General features: G+C 52.9%; 1 protein-coding gene across 6 annotated transcripts; it reads right to left on the bottom strand.

Annotated features, from left to right (window-relative positions):
* Positions 1 to 140: 140 nt before the first annotated feature.
* On the bottom strand, positions 141 to 25,766 carry CFAP70 (cilia and flagella associated protein 70). Of its 6 annotated transcripts, none has more exons than XM_074598030.1 (29): positions 25,691 to 25,766; positions 24,445 to 24,580; positions 22,250 to 22,436; positions 21,837 to 21,932; positions 21,515 to 21,594; positions 20,285 to 20,461; positions 19,706 to 19,888; positions 19,141 to 19,232; positions 18,103 to 18,202; positions 16,999 to 17,133; positions 15,303 to 15,464; positions 14,992 to 15,072; positions 13,760 to 13,851; positions 11,198 to 11,258; positions 9,957 to 10,148; positions 9,176 to 9,307; positions 8,430 to 8,555; positions 7,742 to 7,875; positions 7,548 to 7,663; positions 7,236 to 7,388; positions 5,982 to 6,077; positions 5,760 to 5,831; positions 5,155 to 5,243; positions 4,320 to 4,472; positions 3,434 to 3,595; positions 2,410 to 2,499; positions 1,293 to 1,394; positions 975 to 1,022; positions 141 to 348 (listed from the first exon to the last, which is right to left on the bottom strand). In XM_074598030.1, exons 2-29 carry the CDS (start codon positions 24,574 to 24,576, stop codon positions 268 to 270), a joined length of 3,324 nt encoding a protein of 1,107 aa, XP_074454131.1. In that variant the 5' UTR covers positions 24,577 to 24,580; positions 25,691 to 25,766; the 3' UTR covers positions 141 to 267. The 6 variants fall into 6 exon arrangements, 5 of the variants coding, with proteins under 5 accessions (XP_074454131.1, XP_074454132.1, XP_074454133.1 ...); XM_074598031.1 differs by lacking the exon at positions 25,691 to 25,766 and adding an exon at positions 25,076 to 25,378; XR_012588759.1 differs by lacking the exon at positions 5,760 to 5,831 and having other exon boundaries at positions 2,410 to 2,529; positions 5,155 to 5,225.
* Between the last annotated feature and the right edge of the window lie 67 nt (positions 25,767 to 25,833).

Genomic DNA, 25,833 nt, shown 5'->3' with positions numbered 1-25,833 from the left:
GTGACCCTGCCCGCCCTGCCCACCTCGGAGGCGCGTGACGGAATGTCCCCCCGCGGCCGCCGTCCCCGTGGTGGGGGGGGTTCTGTCGCTGCCGGTGGGTTGGGACCGCGATGGCGGTAGAGGCGGAGACCAGCCCTCAGTAGGAGCGGGGGAGTTTATGTGTAACCGGGGAGTTCATGTGGAACGGGGGTCCGGGGGATGGGGGGGAAGGGGGTTTGGGGGGTGTCCGGTAGCGGCGGGGCCGGGTCCCGGAGCGGGGGGGAAGGTTCAGAAGGCCGGGTTGCCGAAGCCGAAGCGCTGCTGGGCGGCGTGGATCTCCCGCAGCAAGGAGTCGTTCCGCAGGCCCAGCTGCAGGGGAGAGCCGGGGCGGGGGGGGGGTCAGGCAAGGCCAAGGGCACACACACACCCTCCACACGCACCCCCCGACACACGCCCCCCCCACACACCACCCCCGCCGGGTGGGGGCTGCCACCCACCGACCCCCCGAGGAACAGAAACGGGCCTTTCCTCACTCCGCCGGTACTGGCACGGAGCTGGGGGGCAACGGGAGGGCAGGAGATGAGCGCAAGGGCTCAAAAAGGGCAGATTTTCATAGAATCACACAATAGTTTGGGTTGGAAGGGACCTTAAAGCCCACCCAGTGCCACCCCCTGCCCTGGGCAGGGACACCTCCCACCACACCAGGTTGCTCCAAGCCCCGTCCAGCCTGGCCTTGAACACCTCCAGGGATGGGGCAGCCACAGCTTCTCTGGGCAACCTGGGCCAGGGGCTCGCCCCCCTCATGGTGAAAAATTGCTCCCTGAGATCTAACCTGAAGCTCCCCTTTCCCAGTTTGAAGCCCTTACCCACGCCATGCCTTCACACGTCCTATGCCTGCTATGCCCCATCGTCCAATTAAACTTGCAGGTTAAAAGGGAAAGTGCTTGGTGCTGTGTGCCCTGCTGCCCACCCCGCAGCAGCGCGGGCACACCTACCTTGAGGGTGTACTTGTAGCACTGCTCTGCCTCCCGCTGCCGTCCTCCCTGGGGAAAAGAGAGGAGAGCAGGCGGTGAGGAAACTATCCTGCGGGAAAGGCGCAGGGTCCCGACGAAATAACACGTTATAGGGAAGCTCGGCACAAAGGACATGCCCCAGGCAACGACGGGCAGCGAGGAAGGGCGCTGCTGTTGCCGTCCAAGCACAGTCCCCAAACTGTTTTTACCACTGCGATCTACAAAATGTTCTTCAGGCTCAAAAAAACAGACGCCGATAAAACTCCGGCTGGCGGTGGGAGCGGCTGGCTGGGCACTCACTTGCAGGCAGATGAGGGCAAGATATCCCCACACTTCAGCATTGGTGTTATTTAGGGTGTTGGCTTCGGTGAGAGCATCCTCTGCATCCACCATTTCCTCCAGCTTGAGAGAGAGACAGAGAGAGAGAAGGCAAGGTGTGAACAAGAGGCAAACAGCAGGCAGGAAGGGCTGCAGAACCAAACAGGTGTCTGCTCCAACAGCCGAAGAAATCGGTGCAAGAAAAGCGTCTGGCAGAGTTTCCCTGATAGGGATGCAGGGAAAGGATTTAGGGCCCAGACAACCAGTTACCCTCCGTGCCAGCCTCCAGCTCTCCAGTCTGGAGCACAGACCTTTCCCTGCTGACTCTCAACCCCTGTGGGAGCACACAGCGCATTTACAAATCAGCCCCCGGCTGTAAGGAAAGCAGCAGGAATGCCTTCACCTCCATCTAGGGGAACTGAGTGGTCCAGATCCATAGGGAAACGTGACTCCTGATCCCTATTCCGTCTGCGCGGTGGCTCCCAGGAGGCTCACAGGCCACCACTCGCCTCCCTGACTCCAGTCTGCAGCCTCCCGGGAGGTGTACGTTTGGCCAAGGGGGAAAGAGGAGTTCAAGTTCCTTCCCCGTTTGCATCCCTCAGCCAAACTCCCTTGGAGGAACCTGGCGAGGTGTACCTCTGGGAGGTACCGCGCTGCTGGTGGCCGGGTGTCCTTGGCAGCCCTTCAGAGGCGCTGGATTCCTTTGGGCAGGGAAAGCACCGAGATTCCTCTCCACTAACATTCTGCTCAATTCCTTCACGGTGACATGCAGGTCACGTGCAGGCAGGTACTCGGAGCAAAGCCTAGGCCCAGATTATGGGCTTGCCGTGACATCCTGGGGTAGGAGTTGCTGGCAGCAGGATGAGGGGGGGACAGATTGCTGCTCCCAGAGCAGCTGCTGAGGGTGACAGTCCTCTGACGTCTCCCGTACGAGCAGCCCAGGGTGCCACGCTGGGACTGCGATGGCAGCTCGGCCAGGAGCACCGGTTTCACAGGCAGCTAAGCTTTACTTTATGACGGGATCATGCAAAAGCAGACCCTGCGCCCCCTGCCACAGAGCCAATTAAAGCGCGGACAACTTGAAGGTAATTGTACTTACCCTGTAGCAGGCGATTCCCACCCCCAGCCAGGTGAGGCAGGAGGCAGAGTTCTTGCAGGCGAGCAGGTAGGTCTGCTTGGCCCGGCCGAACTGCCAGGAGAGAGACGGTCAGGATTCTCTCTGCATCAAACACATCACTGCAAATAGTCCCCCCCCATCTCAGCGATTTGCCAAACACCCCATCTGCAGTGGGGCTCAGACACCCACCGTCCCCACTGTTGCTGGGGGGGCTGAGAGCCTGCCTGCTGCCCCAGACGCGGTGCTGGCAGGTACTAATACAGTCATGGAATCACAGAATGGTTTGGGTTGGAAGGGACCTTAAAGATCACCCAGTGCCACCCCCTGCCCTGGGCAGGGACACCTCCCACCACACCACGTTGCTCCAAGCCCCGTCCAACCTGGCCTTGAACACCTCCAGGGATGGGGCAGCCACAGCTTCTCTGGGCAACCTGGGACAGGGGCTCACCACCCTCAGAATGAAAAATTTCTGTCTGATCTCTCATCTACATTTCCCCTCTTCCAGTTTGAAGCCATTCCCCCTCGTCCCTTGGCTGCCCTCCCTGATCCAGAGTCCCTCCCCAGCTTTCCTGGAGCCCCTTTAGGGACTGGAAGGGGCTCCAAGGTCTTCCTGGAGCCTTCTCTTCTCCAGGCTGAACCCCCCAGCTCTCTCAGCCTGTCCTCACAGCAGAGGGGGCTCCAGCCCTCCCAGCATCTCCGGGGCCTCCTCTGGCCCCGCTCCAACAGCTCCGTGTCCTTCTGTTGTCGATGCCCCCAGAGCTGGAGGCAGCACTGCAGGGGGGCAAGTGGGTGGGTTATGTAGAAGTCCCCCTCATTGCCAGGACGATGGGGGACATTGTAGCAGCACATTGCACAAAGGAACATGCTCCAAGGAGTTGAGCACTCCATGGTTTTGCTGTGTTGTGAGATCTTGGCTATAGCTACCAATAATGGCATCCTGTGCCTGGGGTCTGGAATCTACTACTTAGTGTAAATTTCCCTTCCTCCACTCCTGCTGGCTCCTCACCTCTTTCTCTTCCAAGTAGATGGAGCCCAGGCGCAGGTAGACAAAGTGCACATCCGCAGCATCCTCCACAAAACTGATGGTTCGCTCGTAGCACTCCTTTGCCTCACCAAAGTCCCTCTTCAGGTAGCACAGGTGCCCTTTCTGAGCCCAGACATTTGGATTCTGTGCAGAGAAAGCCAGGAGTGAGACGTGGCTGGGAGATGGGAGGGGCAGAGACCTGGGAGAGGGGCAGAGACCCCTGTAACCAGCAGGAACGGAGAGCTGACCGGTGTTTGATTATAGCAGGACAGATTTTACGTACAGAGTTATTATCAAGTCAGTGGGCTGCCTGCGTAACATCACAGAACTGGGAGCCCCCTCCAGCCTTTCCTTGCCCGGTGTCCTGTCCCGTGCAAGGCTCCTCAGGTATCGTGAGTACTGGGAGACGTCAGCTTCACAGCCCTCTCTGCCTTCCATTCAACCTGACTCTCCAAAGCCGCCTTCCCCCTCTCTCTCTGCTGAATAGCATCCTTGTTTCTCATGAAACACAGCCTGACTCACCAACAGAGGGAAAGAGGATCAGGATATACATGTTCAAAGGGAAAAGAAAGGCAGACGCTGCGGAGAGAAGAGCCCTCGCTTAGAAATGCCGCTTGTCTGTGCAGGAGATGACAGAAGGCAAGTAATAAGCGGGGTAATGAAGAGGGCAGTGCTGCAGCCACAGTCTGGTGTGGTTCATCAGCTATGATGATCCTCCCCTGCAGAAATTGCTGCAGACTAGCATTAGAATTGCTCAAGTGGAAATGAAACATGGGCTCTAGGTTCCCACGCAGTGAAAACACAGGCGTTCGGCCAGCGTCCTGCTTCGGGCCACCGTGCTGCACCCCAGGAACACAGAGAGAATTACCACGGGGTCGATCCTAACGGCCTCACGGAGACATTCTTGGCATTTGGAGAAGTCTTCCTTCAGCAAGCAAGTCCGGGCCAGCGCCAGGTAGTACGCGCAGGAGGGACCTTCCTGAAAGCTCAGCAGCTCGTGGGCAAGCGCCATGTGGACAAACTGGGGAGGAAGAGCACACCGACGCAGTGAGGAGAGCAGACAAACCACAGGCACCCCAAAAAAACAGGGCAGGAGGACTGACTCGCACCTAATTCACTCCCATGAACAGCAAACGGGCAGGAGACCTTTCTTCCCCCCCTCTTTTGAATATTTACCTCCATTACTTCTGGTTCTGTTTTGCTCTAAGCAGCTCTTTCTGCCATGTAAAATGAAGGCAGACAGCATAATGTGGCAGTCAGAGAGATCCCACAGAGACAACTGTGTGGAACAGGGACACGCCACAGGTGACACAAAAATTACTCTGACATAGAGAAACGTCTGAAAGGAGTGCTGGCGTCTTGGACAACAATAACGCATCTCATCTCCGAATGTACAGAGAAGAGCACATCTGCACCATGTCTGACCCGGCTGTTCCCCTGGGGCAGCCCGAGAACGCTCGCCTGCCTGAGAAGACAGTGTCCCCAACCCACGTTTTGGTCTCAGTACTCTGCCTGGCCACAGTTTTGCATTTCTGGGCAGCGGTGGTTTCGCTCCCTCTTGCACATGGCAGCTGGGGTAGCCACAGCTTGTTCTCTGAGCCCAAGAAGGCGGCTGGCTGGAACTTGCCACCAACTCTTTGGTAATAACCCAGAGAATGAGACCAAACCTCCCTTCCCACTCCTTCCCTCCGCGCTCAGCTGACCTGGATGGCATTGAATTTCATCAGGAATTCCACTGTCTTCATGAAGATTGTGCAGGGAGGTTGCCTGAGTCCTGAAACAGGGGATGGTGCTGCAAGAAAATGTATCTCCATCGGGCCCGAAACCAAAACTGGGCTTTTTATTTCTGAAGCAAGAGCAGGGGCTGAGACCCTGCTGGGGACAAAGAGACCCCAGCCACACAGTGTAAAACCCGGGAGGTGGCAGAGGCAGCTGAAGCAGAGATCAACTCAGCATTTCTTTCTGAAGGGCTTATGTTTTTGTAGAGACGCGAAAAGAAACCATGCTCTTGACCCACTGATTTTCCAGTCCAAATTCAGAGGATGAAAAGGTAGGAATTTAGGAATGAAGTTTGTCAGAGTTAACTACAGGGAGAACCCCAAAGCAACCCAGGGGCCTGGAGCACCCAGCTCTGCCATCTCTTTGCCACCCCTTGGAGAGTGGAGCTGTAGAGAAGGCAGATCACACGACACAGGACCAGAGGACATCCCTAGGGAAGTTTAGGAGCTGACATCTCAGGAGGGAAACATCCGAGCAGCCGATGAAGGCCGCTGGGTGCAGTGACATATAGGGAGAGCGCTGCATTCACCTGCTGGCTGTCCATCCCGAGATGTGCTGCTCTGACCATCGGGATGAACCTGCTTTGCTGAAGATTCCCCAGCTAGGGAGAGAGAACAAGCCTCGATGTCCAGCCTTGGCATCAGGACGGCCACGGCTCAGTGCTCCCAAGTCACTCCCCTCCCCACCGATCGCATGAGGCCATCTCCCAGCACTGGGCTCTCCCTTCCACGCCAGGTCCCCATCCCCTAACCTTTCGGGGCTGACGCCGGTGCAGTAGCACCTTCCTTGAGTGCCGCGAAGGCCAGGGCAGGCTCCACCGCCTCTGGCACCCTTTCAGCTGAGCCACCTGGAATGAAACCCCCAACAACCATTAGGTGCAAACAAAGGGCTTGCCATAAACCGCCCAGTTTGGAGCATGTTCTGCAGAAATGCAGTAGAGAGAAAAATATAAAAGATCTACCAGATTTTCAGAGCCGGGAAGAAATTTCTTTGCAGGAGGAGTTACCTAGGTCTGGGGTTTTGAGAACAAGAATGCCATGTGAAGATAGAAACAGGTATAAATGAAGAAATTCTTTACTGTGAGGGTGGGGAGACACTGGAACAAGTTGCCCAGAGAAGCTGTGGATGCCTGGAAGTGTTCAAGGCCAGGTTGGACGGGACTTGGAGCAACCTGGTCTGGTGGGAGGTGTCCCTGCCCAGGGCAGGGGGGTTGGAACTAGGTGATCTTCAAGGTCCCATCCAACCCAAACCATTCTGTGATTTTATGATCTATGAATATCCCTTCCCTCATAATCAGAAGGGGCAAAAAAAGGCACATGACACTAAGCCTGCAAGCCTGAGGCACTTCACACAGGGTGGTGATAACATTAAAAATAAAGCCAGCCGACATTTCCCGCAGCCTGGCCAAATATTTGGGACTTGGGACAGAAAGTCTTGGCTCAGGGTGAGCCTAGACGCAAGTTAGGCTCCAAAGGAAGCCTTTGGTTCAGGGTCGCCACCGAGCAGCTGTTTTGCCCTTTGAATTGGTGCGGCAGTGCTTTCCAAGCTGCGTCGGGAAGTCACAGCAACAGCTTTCATGAAAATTAAACCTGGATGACCCTAATGTATGACTGTTACAGGGGCAGCTATGCCCTCCCAAAGCCTCAAAAAGCACGCTCGCTTCCTCCAGCTGCCCTGGCCGCTGCCCGCACATCGCTATGTCAGTGCCACTGGGCCGGGGCAGAAAAATAAATGCCAAGATAGGTCCCTCTGCCAGGCTGCGGATAAACCAAGGCATTGGCTGTGCTGCTTTCAGAAGGATTCATCGTTTAAAGCAGCACACTTGCTGCTGTTGTCTCTCGCCGCTGGTGAGTCTATTCTAACATCTTCTTCCTTTACCCTTTGTATTTCTCCTCTTAGAAATACTTAGGAATTTCTCCTCTCCTTCCGCTGTTCACCATCTCCCACACTGGTCCAAGCCCCCTCTTCGCTGGTGCTAGGGCACCGGCATTTTGCCCAGCATTACCTGGGCCTGGGCTGGGAGACCTCACAGACGTGGCAGAAATTTGCTTTTTCCCTCCTTCTCCCTCCTTGGCAAGCTGGGCTTTCAGTAGTTTCTTAGCCTCACGGAAGGCCATTTCTGCCTGAATATTATTATTCTGCAGCTCATAAAATAAACCTATGGGAGACAGAAAGAGCAGCATGAGCAGACACCTGTCCCTTAGCAAAATCCTCGCCTTAGCCCTCAGATTAGAGCAGGGAGAAGAGGAACAGAGGCAGAAGCAATGCTGGGCTCTACAGGAACGCCTTGAGCACACAGCCTGGCGTGCTTTTGTACCTGAAAGCGTCCAGGCTACAATGCTGGATGGCTCCAAGCAGCAGGCGCTCTCAAAGAAAATCTCTGCCTCTGCGTAGTGCTGCAGCATGACAGCCACAACCCCACAGAGCAGCAAGCTGGGGACAGGGTGGGACAGGTTAGCCTTGCAGGACACCCCCCCACCCTCCCACCCACCCACCGGGATCACGCAGCACCTTTGGATGTGATGGGGGTCCAGAGAAAGAGCCTGCCGGAAGCAATCCTGGGCTTTGGTTGTTTCCTCGAGCAGGAGGCGGAACGCCCCATAGTCCAGCCAGTGCTGGATGTTGCGCTGGTCCTGATCTAACCTCTAGACAAAAGAGGTCACCGTTGGAATAAGGACTGCTGCATTCACGCTCAGCACACACAATGGACTGGGGAGACAACTCTGGAACGACCACGGCTTTCCTCTGGCCACCCCAGCCCAGTTTAGCAACAATCAGACCCTTGTCTGTCATGTGCTAGGGTTTCCCTTTAGTGGGATATGCTGGGCTTCCTCTAAGCCTCCTTCACCTAACACATGTCCTCCAGCTTCAGCTGACCTCCTCCTAGCCTCCTGTTAGAAGGCCCGGTGTCCCCAGTACTGACCCAGCATGCTTTTTGGACCAGCTCATTCCATTTCCCCTGGCCTTGAGGCTGAAATCCTCAGTGACCCAGCCAGGCTCTGTCTCGCATCCTCCAGAGAGCAGCATCTCCCTAGAAAATCCTTCATACATTCAGCCTGAGCATCCTGGTCACGTTCACCTCCTTCCTCCATACAGAACAGTCAGGGATGGCTGAGCTGTCAGCAACATGGGCCCCACGCCGCTGGCTGCTAGCCCAGACACACGGGAGATGGGCAGGAAAGAACAGAGGCTCCTTTACCTTCTGGTGGTAGACAGATGCCAGCTCATAGTCCTTGTTGACTTCAGCTTCACGAGCAAAGAGCCAGAGCTGCTCCTCGGTCATGTGCAACACGGGGACAGGGGGAGCAGCTTCCTCGAACAGTAGCTGGTAGGGAGCAAGACGGAGTATTAGCCCTGGGGAGGGTAAGAATGGTTCACGTGATCCCAGTACAGCAGCAGACCCCCATCCGGCACTGCACCAAGTACAGCCTGGTACAGCTGGGGCTGGGCAGGTTGGACAAGCAAGCTGTCCCAGCTCCTCTTTTTGGTGGGACACATTCCTCTCATTCCCAGGTACTTCTATGACAAGTGAAAACATCCCCTAGATCAAGACCATATCAAAATTCCTCTGGGGTGTCACTTACTGGTGACCCCAGCTCATGCTGGAAGGTCTGTGCTCTGCCCAGGTGAGTGGCAGGTGGCACAGACCCAGTCACCCTCGCCACAAACCAGCTACAGCAGCTTTTACTAGTGGAATCTCACACATATTCCACCACTGGGATTTCATAGCAGTGGGATATAGATACACCAGATCCTGCCTCTGAGTGTGGCTCAGGGTCCACATGTGATAATTGCAGCAAATGAAAGCACAAGTCTGCTTGTGTCTGGAAGGCAAAAGTCCCCCTGCCTTCACTAGAAGCAGTGTCGAGCCCTGAAGCCACAGTAAAGCCGTGTCCCAAGTCACCCATCCCAGGGGACCAGACACATGTCAGGGTTTCTCCCTACCTGGTTCAGGGCAACGTGCATCTGGTCCATGAGGTACACATAGAGCTCACTGAGAAATGCCTGGAACTCCTCCTGGGTCTCAAACGCCGTGGTCTTCTGGTATTTCTCCCTCACAATCTTCACAACCGCATACTGTGGAGACATGCAACAGTTGGACAAGGCAGGTCAGGTCCACCCTGTGCTCCCCACCACCTCCGTAATCATACAGAGCCACAACACACTGATCATGCCTGAAGCTCCAACTTAGTTCCGAGGAAGAAATCCAGCCCGGCACTGATAAAAGCAAAAAAGCATGCAGGGGTGAATTCCTTTCCCACCTCCCAGCCCTGGCTCTCCCTGACACACCGGTGCCCCTTTAGGGACAACATGTGGGAAGGCTGGTGTCCTTTTGGCACAAGAGGGTGCCTCTGAGCAGAGCGTGGTCAAGGCTGACCAGCTGGGAGAGAGGAAGCCATCTTTCTGCCAGCACCAACTCCAAGTGAGGAAGAGCAGTCAACTTTGCCTTCCTCAGGCTATGAGCACGGTGCAAATGGATGTGACAGCTTTGGAGTCTCCCCTCTTCAACAGGAACGGCTCTCCCGGTGATCAAAGCAGCCTGGTGCCTGCTCTGTTAGAGGGAAAGTCTGTCCTTCCCCATTCCCACGACAACAACCCCGAGTGGCAGGAAGGGATTCTGGAGCAACACATCACCCTAAGTTACCGGCACGGAGCAGCAGTTCCTCACTGAGAAACTGCCAGGACAAAACCAGCAGGGAAGGGAAAAGCAAAATGGACTCTTTACCTTTAGCTGTTCCTTAAAAGCAAAATATTTCCCAGACTTATTGAGCTCAAAGTTGAGCTGACGCTTCTGTTCCTCCAGGGTTTGGGGGTCTGTCGCTCCCCCGTCAGGCAGCTGCTTCCCAAAGAGCTCACGGCACTCACTTAGGATGGAAACGGCAATGCTCGTGACACGGTTGTGATAATCTTCCACCGCCTAGGAAATAAATAAATAATCAAACTTCACAAGTCACTTAAGCCATCAACCTTGAAATGTATTTTATTTGCCAGAGCCCACGCCTCCCATAAACTCCACCTGACTCAAGTCTCAATTAGTCTGTCATGCATCCTTTCCTGTCCGTGCCTGAGGGCTGTGAAAATCTCTACATGTAAATACAAAAGAGCTCCTTCATAATTAGATATTGCTCCTGCCATATTTTTCAATCAGAACCCAGTATTTCAGTCATCATCATCTCTTCTATAGCAGTATAACTGCCCATAAGTAAAATATATCTCCTTTGTGGGGAGCTTTTTGAACCCATGGGCCAGCCCTCTTGAGCAGACTGCAATCTCCATAATTGCGGTGGCAGAAGCTTCCACGTGCTGCGATAATCAAAATGTATCACTCTGTGCACTCTGGACAGGCCAGCACAAATCAATTCTGCGGCAGCACTGGGGTCAGTTATTGAAGCGCTGCTTCTTCCCCCACTGTTGCTTTGAATTTGCCATTGCCTGGGGGCCATCCGAGGACATTCTCCTTTGACGGCTGCGCTGTACCCACAGAAGACAAGCCAGCGCTCCCAGATCATTTTCTGAGGACACCAAAATCCTCAAAAATTTGGGGTGACCTGAGAGTGCCTGAGGCTGAGTCACGTTTGTCTGGGTCTGGCGAAGCACGTGGGCTGGTCTGAGCCAAGAAACTCTTGGGACTGCCCAGGGTAAACATGAGGTTCTGGTAGCCTCTTTCCCCAGCATCACATTTCCTTCTGAACACCCCCCCACTGCTGCCTTCCCTGCCTTCGCTGCATCTCTCCCCTTCATACGGGCTGCGAACGCGAGTGATGCAGGCCAGGAACGACTTCCCAAGGCATGCTATTATGAAGATAACACACCCCGAAGGGTTTTTTTTCTCTGCATTTCCTCTTCAAACCTCATCTACATGTTGCTGCGGGGCTCAGACTGAGAATGGAGATCCTCCTGCATGAAAGGGATGAGGGCAGGATGAGGTGGCAGGGTGGTGGCAAGGCCACAGGCTCTTGCACGTACCTTCTTGGCTCCATCAGTCCGAGGAGGCAGCGGAGGGCGAGGCGGAATCATCTGCTCGACCCTGTCAATGAGAGGACAGAAGAGATCAGCCAGACACTCCGCTGGCAGCGTTGGCTTGTCTTGGGCGCAGGCAGCCTGAAGCGCGAGGGCTCCAGCTTGTCATCGTGTCCCCGAGACACCTCAGAGGGACCTGGGGGGGGAGGCTGAAGTCTCAGACCAGAATGAACTCTCAACCAGGCACCCACATTCAGAGTTTGTAGCTCATCATAATGTCTTAGAGAGAACTAGCTGCTGCCTCGCTCCCTGCTGATGATTACACTCCATGGGGATTAGAGAAGATTTATTCAGTTGTTATTTTCACAGGGTTTGACTGACCCATCACACAAAAACTACCGTAGAAGCTCAGCCCAGCGGGTAGGCTTAGCATTTGTTATTGCTAGCCATCAGAAAACACTCTCCTAGAGAAGCAGATCTTCTTATCAAGCTGCTATTCCTTTAACTCACAGCCTCCTGCGTCAGCCAGTTCTTACAGAACAGCTGTGAGAAAGGTACCAACCTGAGGACAGCTCTGAAGAATTGTGTCACTGTAAGCCCCGGCCCACCCGCTCCATCGGTTCCCTACATCGCACGGTGCGGCTGCGGCACCTCATCCCCTGACTCCTAGACACCACACCATCCCTGTTTGCACCACTACTAGAGTTACAATGACCACTCAAATATTGATCAAAATATGATTACCATATTTTTTACTAAGATTTTATTAAAATCTGTGGTGTCAAAACAGCCTAATTATGTAATTAGGAAAATTTTTCACACTGAAAGGGTTATAAAACATTGCAACAGGCTGCCCAGGGAAATGGTGGAGTCACCATCCCTGGAGGTATTTAAAAGACGGGTAAACGTGGTGCTTAGAGATAGAATTTAGTGCTGGTTTTTGTCAGTGTTGGGTTGATGGTTGGACTCGATGATCTGAAAGGTCCCTCCCAACCAAGGCGATTCTATGATTCCATGATTTCCTGCTTGCTGGTTCCAAAACACTGTTGGTCCTTAGAACACAACCCAGCCCACAAAGCAAAGGTGTCACATCCCCGTGTTGGCTCCTACAACAAGCAAAGCAAATTGCTCATTCCTCGCCAAATTTAAACCCCTCCTATAACTGTTCTGCCAGCTTACAGAGCTCCTGACCCTCTTGCACTCTCTGCTGTCTGGTCTAGTGCCGTGGCACCGAGAGATCCCCTCGTTTTGCAGAGACCTGTCACCACTCCTTGGGAAGCCACAAAGCCTGAACAACTGGGTGCTGCAGCGCCCGCGCTCACAGTCCCACCCTCGCCCAGCCTCAGAACAGCACCCGTCAGCGACGTCCCACCTCCACCCGTGGTCCAGATGAAAACCAAACTGCTTCACTTGCAGATGGGAAAAAGAAAAGCAACAACAACCTGGGGAAAGCGAGCGAACGCGCAAGCGAGGAGGGCCAAGCGGAGGCTGGCAGAGGATTTTGGATGGAGCCCAAGAAAGGGAGCTGTGGTTTGCTACTGAGATATGCAGTTAAACATCCTTCCAGAAAAAGAACCTCACTGTTGAGCTTGTCTGCCAGGACACATCAGCTGGAGTCCGCCTCCCCCTAACAAGCCAGGCCCCTTCCCACAACTCAGGAGCGCTGATTTTTAAGGCCTGACATCTGCAGCTGCACACGGCAGGCGAACGAGGAGGAACTACACGTAATTCACACAAGTTGCAGTAGGAATGGTATAAAAAGGGCCAGAAGGTCTGTTCTACCAGGGGTTCACCTTCCTCAACCTGTTCATCCTAGAAGCCAGCAGGCCGCACCGAAGACGATACACGTACTTTCCCTTCAAAGAATGGCTGCTGCTCATATTTCTCTGAGAGAGACATACCGCCTGCACTTGTTATACTTCCCTCATTTGCTGCATTTTCTCTTTTTTATTCAATAAATTATACACGCTAGGCCCTTCCCGGGTGTAACACACCAGGGCTACCACCAGACAGGAGGCAACTGCCTCAAACCAAGCAGACGATGAAGCAGCAGAGGTGAGAGAGCAGCTCTACAGCGTAACCATGTGAAAACTAATGTAGGTGCCAAGAAATGGGTAGAAGATTGCGAGAAAACTTCTGAAAAGAAAAAAAAAAACCAAACAAACAAAAGACAGAATGCTATGTGAAGTTACAGCAGCGCTCCCCAGGGCAGTCTCCGCTGGTGGCCAGTCCTGACCAAGCAGCCGAACATCACACGCAAGAGGCAAGCACGCGGGGATTAATGGGGAACAAAGCCCCAACGGCGACGCAGACAGTATTGTGCTGCTCTGCTGTCTCTCTTTTGGAGAGGAACGGCAGGGAGATGCCAGCTCAGATGAACGCAAGTGTTTTCCCAACACACCAGATGCCATCTTTTAAGCAGTCTGGCCAAATCCTCCCCCTGATTCCAGTGGGTTTTGGCTCAGGCCCTCAGCAGGTCCTTACAGAGCGCTCCAAGGGGGTGGCTCGCTGTTTCTATCCTGCAGAAATGAGTTGTCAGCCCCAGAGTTACAGCACGTCTTTACGCACCGTCTGGTGAGGTCCTCTCGCAATCGCCTCGGTACCAAGGCTTTGTCCAGCTTTATCTCCATCATCAGGAACGTTCCTGCTTCAACGTATGGCTGTGAAGATAGAATCATAGAATTGTTAGGGTTGGAAGGGACCTTAAAGATCATCTAGTTCCAACGCCCCTGCCATGGGCAGGGACACCTCCCACTATATCAGGTTGCTCAGAGCCCCGTCCAGCCTGGCCTTAAAAACTTCCAGGGATGGGGCTTCCACCACCTCTCTGGGCAACCTGTTCCAGTGTCTCACCACCCTCATGGTGAAGAACTTCTTCCTAACGTCCAGTCTGAATCGTCCCATCTCTAGTTTTAATCCATTCCCTCTAGTCCTACCATTACCTGACATCCTAAAAAGTCCCTCCCCAGCTTTCTTGTAGGCCCCCTTAAGATACTCATAGGCCACTATAAGGTCTCCACGGAGCCTTCTTTTCTCCAGACTGAACAGCCCCAACTCTCTCAATCTGCCCCCATAGGACAGATCGATCATCCTCTGATCATCCTCGTGGCCCTTCTCTGGACACATTCCAGCACATCCATATCTCTCTTGTAGTAGGGGCTCCAGAACTGGACTCAGTACTCCATGTGGGGTCTCACGAGAGTGGAGTAGAGGGGGAGAATCACCTCCCTCGACCTGCTGGCCACGCTTCTCCTGATGCAGCCCAGGGTATGGTTGGCTTTCTGGGCTGCTAGGGCACACTGACGGCTCTTGTTGAGAAACATTGCTCTCTCAATATCGTGCTGTCTAGAGCCATTACTGGCGTGATGGAAGACTGAGCACATAGCTACAGATCTTCAGCAAATCCTCTTCAAACAGCAGACATACAGCTTGTTTTATAACCTGCCCTCAGAATGATTTGCAGCAGCAAAATTCAGCTCAAGAAACCAGTCTAAGAAAAAGGAGAAAGCCTAGATAATCAATCTGCTTGCAGAATGAATATGCGTTCTAGATGTTTTGAGGAAGAAGCCAAACTACGAAGGAAGCCTCCTAAATAAATGCCTAATTATTTACAGAGACTTTCTAGCCCAGTGCTAAACTGGCCTCCAGCTGGATGGCACTGGAAGAACTCCAGGACAGCATCTGCGTAAAACGTCCCTTGTCCAACTCACTCTTAAAGAATTTAATTGCGTGAAAGGTGCGAGACAGCGGTGCAGTGATGGTCTAACAGTCTTTTCTTCTCTTTGGAGATACATAATTACCTGTTCCTCAAGGATGAGATTTGTGATATTTTCAGCTTCCAGAGAGGCGTCTGACAACCGGATTTTGGGCACACTGGACATCTATTGAAGAAAAAGAAAAGGTGTCTCTTGTTTCAGGTTCAATAAACCTCACACCTTTGCAGATTCAGGATGTAAATTTGTTCAGGCAACATGTACGAAAATGTCAAGATAATGAGTACCTCTCAGTTGGCTCAGGCAACACAGCATCAGTCCCTGGTTTCTGCATGCCCCAACTACTTCTTGTGTGGAAATGGAGCAACCACATTGCAATATGCCTCTCTAGACCTTACCCTTCTGTTGGAGTCCTTATCTTTGGTGATTTTATCTTCCTTCTGAGTCTTGCTGGGAAAAGCTTTGGAAAGGGAAGTACTGATTCCTGGGGTCCACGGCCCTTCCTTAGTCAGATGGAGCTGCGTCCTGAGATCCCGGAAAACACTGTGCTGACATTTAGTCTGAAAAAAAGAGGGAACAGAGGGACTCAAGAGACAGACTAGGCTTCCCCACCCCTTCCCCTTAGCCTCTTGCATTGTGGAACACATTGTCAGGGTCCTAAATGCATTCAGGAGCTATGGAACCCTGTCCTCCCCTCCGAGGAGTTTAGCTGCTGGTGCTCAAGGCCAGCTCTGATACCCTACAGCTGTGAAGCCTCAGGTTAAACTATGAAATGAGGTGCTGGAGAAAGCCTCAGTGGGGTCTCCCTATCCTCTAGAGAGCTGAATTTTCACTGAGGTGCTGGCTCTTGAGTCTCGCCTGAGCTATGTCGTCGATAGGCTGGAGACCAGCCCCATATAGCCCCAATCCTGACCCACTGACTTGAATTTCCAGCTTGATCCTGGACATGCCTCATGGCTATGGACTTGCCTGCTGATGTGGTCCGTTAGATGAATCTGGCTACCCTCACCAGGTCTGCTCTGCAATTTTTTGGGTGCCCCCGCTAGCCCTGCGGTGAATCTCAGCTCCCGGCTCGCCTTCTGGTGTGGAGCAGCTTCCCTGCCACACGTCAGTGAATTGCAAGGAACAGGTTTTTCCAATTGTCTGTTTACACACTGCCTGACCATCGTTCCCTCCCAGCCATCCCTGTTATATGGGCCAGTAAGAACTGAGGGGATGCTAGTGAGAGGATGGAGCAGCTGTACCGAGACCGTCTAGACCAAGGCCAAGGAGCAACCCAAAGCATCCACAAAACCAGAAAATAAGAACGACAGAGAGAGCACGTGTCACTCGTGACAGATAAATGCTCCAGGACAAGGAGTACCGTGCAGCCAAGAGGCCGTTATTCATGATGGTGAAGCAGAGACCAGCAAACAGCCATGCGCAAAAAGGCAAACAGCCTTTGCAAAGGCCAGCAGGAGCACGGAGGCAGGGAGAAGGGCTGTAATTCACCCAGCTCCTGCGGCCTGGCCGGCAGCACTACGGGGAATGTGGGCAGGAAAACCAGGCTGCGAATGTACCCTCCTGAAACAAGCTCAGGTCTGTTCCGGGAGGACTGTGGGAAAATGGAGATGTAACTGTCACTCTTAGTAACAGAGCGGGGAGAAACACAAAGACAAATAAACCTCCACGAGCTACAGTTGAAAGAGCTCCAGTGACAGCTTTTTTGGTTGTTGCCTGGGGTAACGCCATCCTTTTAGAGCCACTGTTTGCTCTTCCCAGCAACGCAGTTCATTTGCCCGTGTTCCAGACTAGGGAGAGAAGAGCGTTCTTACAGCTCTCCCTGCTCAGCTGCTGGCAGAGAAAGGAGCAGAGTGAGATTCAGAGCCTCTCTCAGCCCCCAAACCTGCTCACGCGTGCCCAGAAGTTCACTGCCTTTGAGAAATCTGCACCTAAAAGCTTGTCTCCTTATTTTTCTCCATCGCCAGAAGGGCAGTGAAGTTTCAGAGCCAGCCTTCGAGTACCACGCTGCCCATGCTGCCCGCTCCCAACCCTACGCTGCGCAAGCACAGCTGCGGAGCTGGAGCGGAGCCTGGCTGCCTGGTCTGCTCTTACCTTCTCAAACACCTTGTCGTCTTGGTAGGTAAAGACACGAAAAGCACCTCGGATCTGCTTCACGCCGGGGCACAGCAAAGGCTCCATGTTGATATACGCCACGCCATGGAAGAAAATCTGCTTGTCCTCATCTCCCTGGAAACACAGAGCAAGGGACAGAGATACTGAACGGACTGTTATTCTCTGCAAGGAAACAGGGTCACCGATCCCGTTAAGGAGAGGCCACACAGCAAACTGATGCACCTGATGAGCCAGTGGCTCTCTGGCACTGGCACACAGCCGAGACGACCTGGGCGAAAACACTGTAGTCATTCAATATGTAGAGTATCAATTTTATCCCAGTCCCTGCAGAGCACTTTTCTCTCTAGTGCCCACACTGTGCTATTCCTCAGGATGGTCTTTTCGAGGTAGAGCTGCAAAATTACCGACCATGTGGGCAGAAATCCAAGGGACCCTTATCAGAGCTGTGCATCTCCGGTTTGACAGAAATCAGATAGTTAAGGAGGTCTGGGAGTCTGGGCTAGCAGCAGAGCGGTGAGATTAAGGGAGAAGGATCTCCATCAGAGCTGTAAAATCCTGGCACCCGTGAGTGCTGAAAGGGTTTTATCCCAACTTACATGACTTTGCCCCGGAACAGACTAGGAGCGCTCACACAACCAGCTACCAGGAACAGAGCCATTAGCTAAGGGGCTGTTTCTTTGTTAACCACCCACAGTTTATGTGCTAAAGCATAACTTATTTACATACCAAGAAAGAAGGCATGAATTCCTTCAAGATGCTCCAAAACCCCATTGGCCAAAGATAAGCTCAGTGAATTACCTCAATTCTCAAAAAGCACCATCTCCCCGACGCCTTTGCACTGAGCTACCACAGACTGTCAGCAAGAGCGCTGTCTGTATTTTATATATAAAAAAAAAATAATTATCCTTTGTCTATTTAACAGCTCTCTAAGGCTGATTAATCCCTTTACAAAGCCTCTAACTCTCTGACTTGCTTTGGCTGGTTCAAGGCTGGTTTTGGTATTACAAAGGCATTGAAAGGAAAATGCTCGATAACGCAATGCCGCTCCACAAGCCAGAACAACACATCCCTCCCCGCTTTTACCTTGTCAGCTTCGCTAGTTTTCCCTTTGCTGGCTGGGGCCACAGTCATCCTGCAGACCTCCACGGGCCAGTACTGGCACTGCGTAATGCGCTTCTGCAGGCTGAATACAAAGGAGGGCACTGAGAAGACGCAGAGGAGCCACACCACCCTCCTTTCTGCCCCAGCAGCCCCAAAGCGTCCCCCACTCTTGGATTTGCTTCAGCCCAGTCCCACAGCAACCACCCTCAGGCCACTGGAACACGCGTGCTTTGGGGCAAACTTGGTACATTTTCTTCTCCATCCACCACTGGGGGCATTTATGGCACAACCAGCTAGAAAACAATTGCGAGAGCGACACGCTAGGTTTTCTCTCTCCCCTGGTTACTTCAGCAATGAAGCAAATAAGAAGGAACATGATTAACTTCGGTATAAGCCCTGAATTGCACAGAGCAAGCGGACCCTGAGCTCCCATTCAATGTGCCTGGTAACTCTGAAACCAGCAGGCAGGCTGTGTAGGGGGAAAAAAAATTAAAAATCAAACCAGATAGAAGGGAGTGTTTCCAGACACGAGGAGTAATTTGGCTGTGAAACTCTCAGCCATGATGCAGCTGAGGCCAAGAATGTGAAGTGAAAGGATTTTAATGTATTGGGAATTCAGCTAAACTTAATTAGCAGCTCAGGGGAGAGCTGTGTGGGCCACCCTACTCCATCTCTGCTCTCCATAACTCTGCTGTCCCTTCCTTCAAACCTCGGAGGGAACAGTCACCAGCTCCAGTTGCTGGCAGCGTGAGCGAGCATTTCCAGCCTGGAGACAGCAGCTACGGCCAGTTCTTCTTCTCCCACCATAGCAGAACTAAGCTGCTGCCAGCAATTAAAGGTGATTAGCTGCTCCCTTGCTCATGTGAACACCTTTAGCCAACAGCCAGCCATAGAAGCCATGGTTTGACCATGTAAGAGGTCTGAGAGCATCTGCCTGAGACAGGTAACTCAGCTGAGTGCATTCTAGGGTGGTTTCTCCTCACCACTCCGTGCTGGAAGGGGGGTTCTCAGGTCCCTTACGTGACTACTGCAGCGGGATCCAGGTAACAGCGCTTTTCCATGTCCCATACAATTCTCTTCATGCTTTCTGCTTGGATCCTAAACTCCCTGTCCTGTGAGAAACAGCGTGCGGTCAGAGCCAGGACAGCAACCTCTACAGCCTGCATCATCCCCAGATCACCTCCCCAGAATGTCCCCTGGGAGAGAACGTGAGTCAGAGCGAGAGGTGCCCAACTCACTGTACCCAAGCCACCTTTGCAGCGTCAGTTAGCAGCCCGCCCTGCAGACACCAGAGCCCATAAACGTTAAGAGCCTGGCTCACAAGGACATAATACAACTCCCAGCCCAGCAGCTCACAAGTGGGCAGCTTACTGGTGACCAGACCCGCCACATGCACCCTACGGGACTCTGCTGTGGTGATTTAGTACATCCGCTGCCCCAGGGGAACCATCTCTAGGGCTGGACACTGTACAGAGGACCGACCACCCCCCTTCCTCCCGTAACGAGTCTCTGCAAGTCTTTCTCAGTCCCTTCAGTAAGACCTGCTGGTTCTCTTCCAGCCATGGCACCACCAGTCCTTCCTCACCTCTCTTTTGTTGAGCTCTCCATCCTCATCCTCATAGGGACCACCAACAATGAAGGAGTCGGGTATGTTCAGAGCGCCAGGGGCCATGATGTTAGCAAGGGACCATTTTTTGGGCCGGGGGAATGGCTCTTTTTCCCCAGCAAGCTTCAAGATGCCATTCTTGAAGAGCAGGGGGAATTCCTTCTAAAGAGACATGAGAAAGAAAGGACTTGCATTCGCAACATGAGCAGGAGCAAATGCTAGCTGCTCCGAGCTGGGTCTAAGAAAGCAAAGCAGCAGTGCAGGGGCCTGGCTTGGAAAACACACTCCACCGCACGCGTACAAAGAATGGAGAAAAAATAAATAGTCACGTGGAAAAAAACCCTGCCAGTTTCAATCCAAATCTTGCTGAGCAGACCTTGGTTTGTGTTACAGAAACATGTCATGCCACAGAGAGCCTCAGCACTGGCAAGAAAGGCAAAAGCACAGGAGCTGTATACCCCATGGGCCTGGACACTTGCTCCACGGTGCGTGATGTGGGAGAATAATCCACTTTCTAGCAGCCAAAACCCCTCTCACCGGGCCTGGACCAATCCTCACCTCCCCAGCTGCTGGTACTTGCAAGCAAACCATGTAGTTGTGCGGGGGTCCACTGGGAAGAAACGCTTCAGGGACGGAATAAGCTGCCTCCAGCGTGACACTCAGGAGGCTACCATTTGAGAGCTGCGCGGCAGAAAGCAGGGGCTCTTCGGTGCACACTGTCACTTCAAGGCCACCCTGTGAGACAAGGATAAAGAAGAGCCAGTAACTAGACAATTATAACTCTCCTGCTCTTGAGGGAGAAGCAGGCAGAAACCCAAGGCCAGAATGTATCATGTTATCTTATTCCTCACCCCAGATGTAAAAGAAAATAGACCAGCGCAGGAAAGGAATTTCATGATCAATTTGTCCAAATTGTGATATTTGTTCCTTTAAATCGGAGCCTGCCTGAGGCAGGGCATATGCCCCAAGGGGCTCATGAAACGAGCCAGGGAGAAAGAGTCAGGGGCTCATAAAACAAGCCACGGGGAAAGAACATCAGGGATGGAAAATAACGGTTTTCCCCCGGTGATTCAGAGCGTGCCAAAGCGCGGGCTGCACTTCGAGAGTGCCCCATCTCCGTGCACTGTGTGCAGTCTTTAATTACCTGTCCCAAGCCTGGATGGATGGTGCGCAACGAAAAACCAGCTGGTCCGCATTTATTAACTCTCCTCCCTAATGGATACCCCCTGCCTTGCTTACTCTGTAACACCTCTTAAACACCGAAAAGTTAATGCAATACCCGCTCCTCCAGTTCACTCCCAGTGCTAACTGCAGGCAGGCTCAGGAGCAAAATCAGATGCGTTTTCCCAGCCTCATACTTCATTCCCTGCTTTATTCACTGGGTACTTTTCAACCGGCTGAATGAATACAGACCTTGCAGGAAAGGCAGTCGGAGCTTGTACAATAATGGACTGTGAGATATTTTATCCCCAGCAAGGAAGACTGATAAAGTTGGGCAGGTAATCCTGCCTTTGCCTTTTTCTGACTTTTCAGCACTATGCGTTCCGTCTTGAATATTTTTTCCAGAGCAGTTTGGTAGCTGTGCACATTAGCATTTCCTAGCACGACCTCACCTATCATGGGCAACTGGGGACAGACGTCAATGGGAGTAGGAAAGGCCTCCAAGCTTGTAACGTATAGGGACGTAACATATCTGTGATGAGCCGGGTGGCTGAGTCATGCTCGCCTTCCCATTAAAAAGCAGCAGAGAGCCAAATGAGCGAAGGAACAGTTCCAAATTCCACATACCTTGGCCTCCGGGTGAAGGCTCTCTAATGGAGAAGGAGGCACTGCATACAAAGGAGCCGAGACCTTAAATGAACACTGTCCTGGGAAGAAACAGGAATGAGAACAGCGTAAAGTGAGATCCTCTGTAGAGAAACCATGGCCTAACTCCTAGCGCTGAGCTACTGATGTCACCCCCTCTTCCCCCAGGCCCAGCTTTCTACAGATGCCATGAAATGCATTTTGTCAAAAGGAGGTCAGTTACGGTCAGGGGTCCATAAGCAAAGATCAAAAAGTGCCAGGGAGTAACACGTGGTTACGGCGGCTGTGGAAGTCAATGTTGTACCTTGCAGCAGGGGTAGAAGGTCCACCACAGCTTGGCCAAGAGGCACAGTCTTCTCCTTCTGCTTCTTCTCCTTTTGCAACACTTCTATCACTGTCACTAGAGAGATAAAGAGAGAAGAGCTGGCAGAGTTTCTCAGACAGCTTCAGACCAGCAGTTCAGGCGCTGCAAAGGGGCTGTGTCAGCTCCGACACACGGTCCTACTCCATCTCCCGAGAACAGCCAAGCCAAGGAGCACAGGCCAACATGAAAGAGGATTCCTCCAGCTGGCAGAGATGGGAACAGAAGTGCTGAGATCCCCCCCCCACCATTGCTGCTCAAGTGCTATTCTACAACACGTGACTCCCACGGCAGGCAGAGGGTTGCAGCTGACAGCACCCACTTCCATGGAGGGAGATTCAGCGTCAGGTACTTACAGAGCACAGGTTTTTGCGCAACGTCGGCCAAAGAGTTGGGCCCATCGGGGTTGCACTCGAAGCTGGTCATGAAATTATAGTTTGCTGTCCCGTCTGGCAAGACGTCAGTCTTGGAGGAGTCTCCCAGGATCGCTCCATTGTACTCCACACGCACCAAAGTAGCTGACACGTCACCTTTGATAGTTTTCTGTCAAAGAAATAGCACACTAAGCCTGCAGCAACAGGCCCGGGATCAAAGTTGCCTCTGGGAGGCAGCTCAGTTGAGTGCCAGGACAGAGAACACTGGTGGGGCTCTGGCTGTTCCACTACAGGAACCAGGAAGAAGAGCAGAGCATGACCGTGCTGAGACCTCACCCTTCCCTGTCTTTAGGAGGGAAATTCCCTGCTCCACCATGCTGTGATGCCCCAGGGATTATCAAGACCTGCTGCTAGAAGGGGCAGGGGGGATGGAGAGGTCCGGACTTCACCCCAGGAAAGGCAATGAAAGACATATCTAAAGCAAACCCAAAAATATCCCATTGATATTTTTGTGCTTCCAGGAAGCTTGAGACCTTTGTCGGCTCCTAAGAAGGTAGCTCCTGAGCTGCATGCCTGAGCTCACAGGACACTTGTGTATATTGCATGGCTGCAGAATGCCCAGAAATCAAAGAAGGGCTCCACCAAGCTCTTTGGGGAGCTCTGGAATTTGCTACACCACCTTCACACCATACTTGCTCTCAGCAGAGATGATTGTAAAATGTCTCCGCAGAGGGGATTAAACACAGGCGAGCAGGGATGGTGGGAGCAGAGCACATCGCAGCTGGGACCGGTGTGCCCGGGCAGCCCTGGCCAAGCAGGCAGCACCGGGCACCTCCACAGCAGCGCAAGAAGTGCTGAGACAGGCAGTTACCCAAGAGCTTCCCTGCAGGAGAAATACTTCTCTGTCTAGGGAAGAGCGGCCACCACCCTGAACACGAGGACCGCTGTACCCAAACGCAGCTTTTCTTTAAGCTACAGGGTTAGCCACAGGGATGCCTAATCTCCACGGGCGTCTCCCTCTCATTGTGCCACTGGAGTAATTAATTCCATATTGGCTCTCACGCAAAAAGAGATTTCATTCACTTGGTTTTAATTTTCAGTCCTTCTGACTCTCTCCTTGAGCACATATTCTATGAATGGCTAAACAGAAGAATCCAATTAACCTTTCTCTGTACCATTAATTATCCTAGACTCCTCTCTCATCCTGCTCTACATCACCTCTAATTAAGCAGATTCCACACTTCTCATAGCTGGAATTTTTTTTTTTTTCATATTGTTCTTATTATTGCACTTTTGTAACCCTCTCGCTGTTTGCCATAGCCTTTTCTAAGATGGAGCAATCAGAACTACAAAGCAATTATCCGGATGCAATCCGTCTACTTGTCTATTATTTGCAGCATTGTTTTCCCTCCTCTTACCTTCTACTTCTAACCTGAGATGCTGTTTGCTGAATCTATCGGTGTGAGAGGCACTCAAATACTACAACATAAAAACCTCGAAAAACAGGCAGGTGCTTTGGGTTTGCTTTTTTTTTTTTTTATTGTCTGCTGCGAGAGCAGAAGCAAGGATTTGCATTTTTCTGCTCGCAGCAGAAGCTGAGCTTCTCCTCCGCATTCCCTCCTAAATGCCAGTTCCTCTAGAAGGCTTTAAGGACAGCTGGGTGTATCATGCAGCGCATGGGAATCACAGTAGTCATGGTTTGATCGGAACCAGCTCACATTCTTGCCCTGTAACTGCACTGGAGCCACTGCCTTTTTAAAACTAGAGCCACCCTATTGGTTCCAATGTGATTTAAATCCCTGTAGCTGGGATGAAAATCTGACTTTGTATCCAAGGTGAGCTCTTTTTAGAGGTATTTGTCTCACTGATACACATTTTGACTGTGTTTTCCTTAAAAAAGCTGCCATTTACAGACAGAGAAGGCAGAGAGGTACCTTTTAACACAGCATCTCCGATTGCTACTGAGGAGGTGCGTTGCCCAAGCTACGTGGGTCACAAGCCTTTACTCTGTGCGAACAAGCCCTCAGTGGGGAGGAAGAAGCCACAGTGTGGCATCGCTGAACCTCCTTCCTATTGCCTTAATCATCCCACACCTGGTCTCGAATGGGACCACAGCACACAGAATCGCTCTGGCCTCGTTTAATAAACCAGCAGAGACACTTTCAGAAGAACTTTACCAGCTCCTGCGCCGTCACGACTGTGATCTGTACTGGTTTTGCTGGTGTGGGTTGTGACTCGCTGGGAAGCGCTGCAGCAGCGGGCAAGGCAGAGGACTCCTCTCCGGCAGCCAGCTCTGCAGGGACCTCCATGGCTCTGCAGGGAAAAGAATGAGAAAAGAAACATGAAACTGCCGTGTTCCTCTCCCAGAAATGTCTGCAGGACACAGCAGCCGTGGCTGCTAGCATTATAGAATTGTCTAGGTTGGAAGGGACTTTTAAGATCGAGTCTGCACCGCTAAACCCACCACTAACCATGTTCCTCACCACTACGTCTGCCCGGCTTTTAAATACCCCCAGGGATGGTGACTCCACCACTGCCCTGAGCAGCCTGTTCCAATGCTTGATAACTCTTTCAGTGAAGCAATTTTTCCTAAAATCCATCCTAAACCTCCCTGGCACAACTTGAGGCCGTTTCCTCTTGTCCCATGGCCTGTTCCTTGGGAGAAGAGACCGACCCCCCCTGGCTACCCCCTCCTTTCAGGGAGCTGTAGAGAGCGAGAAGGTCTCCCCTCAGCCTCCTCTTCTCCAGGCTGAACACCCCCAGCTCCCTCAGCTGCTCCTCACAGGACTTGTGCTCCAGACCCCTCACCAGCTCCGTTGCCCTTCTCCGGACACACTCCAGCACCTCAGTGTCTCTTTCTTGGCGTGAGGGCTCCAAAACTGGACACAGTCTTCAAGGTGGGGCCTCCCCAGTGCCAAGTACTGGGGATGATCAGGGCTTGGCTGTCAAAACGCCATTGAAAGGCTTTGTCAGTGAGGAATCTCTCATGAGGAGAGACGGAGAAACGTAATGCAAGAATTATCCGGCTCTGCAAACGTAACCCAGCTTCGCCATGGGCACGGGCAGGGCTCGCTGTGACAGGCCGTCCCCAGCGTGGGGTACAGCCCTGGCCGCTCTCTTCTGCTTCTTGTTTCACTTAAACAAAAACCCACATGGCCCCCCCACACGCCCAGGGGACGTGGCTCCATCCATTGCCACAGCTTTGCCCGTGGCCCCTCTGCATGAAACCCACTCCTGGGGACATGGCCGGCCCGAGGACGCCCCCGCCACCCCACCGCCCCCCTCAGCTCCGGCCACCCCCGCCAGCCTGTGGGCTACCAGCGTCCTCCCGGGGGCCCTCAGGCGCCGGGGTGCGGCCGGCAGCTCCTCACTGTTGGGGGCGGCCGGCCATTAGCAGCCGCGGGACGCGAACCCATGACCTACCTGCCTGCCTCGTGGGGGGGGGGGGGGAGCGAAGAGGCCCCGCGTCGCGTAACCGCAGCAACGCGGCAGCTCCCGCGAGACCGCCGAGCCTCGCGAGATCTCAGCTCTATCACGTGCTTTGGGGGCGTGTCCGTGCGTGATGC

Source organism: Larus michahellis, chromosome 8, assembly GCF_964199755.1.
Source record: "Larus michahellis chromosome 8, bLarMic1.1, whole genome shotgun sequence".
Classification (NCBI taxonomy): Eukaryota; Metazoa; Chordata; class Aves; order Charadriiformes; family Laridae; genus Larus; species Larus michahellis.
The sequence above is the reverse complement of the archived record's forward strand: the minus strand, read 5'-3'. Positions and strand labels throughout refer to the sequence as shown.

Excerpts from the sequence above, each read along its gene's own strand:
- CFAP70 (XM_074598030.1), bottom strand. The coding sequence starts at position 24,576 with ATGGAGGTCCCTGCAGAGCTGGCTGCCGGAGAGGAGTCCTCTGCCTTG. Across the intron at positions 17,134-18,102 it reads AAACTAGCGAAGCTGACAAG|GGAGATGAGGACAAGCAGAT; the intron begins GTAAAAGCGGGG and ends CTGTGTTTCCAG. Across the intron at positions 10,149-11,197 it reads GGACTGATGGAGCCAAGAAG|GCGGTGGAAGATTATCACAA; the intron begins GTACGTGCAAGA and ends TTTATTTCCTAG.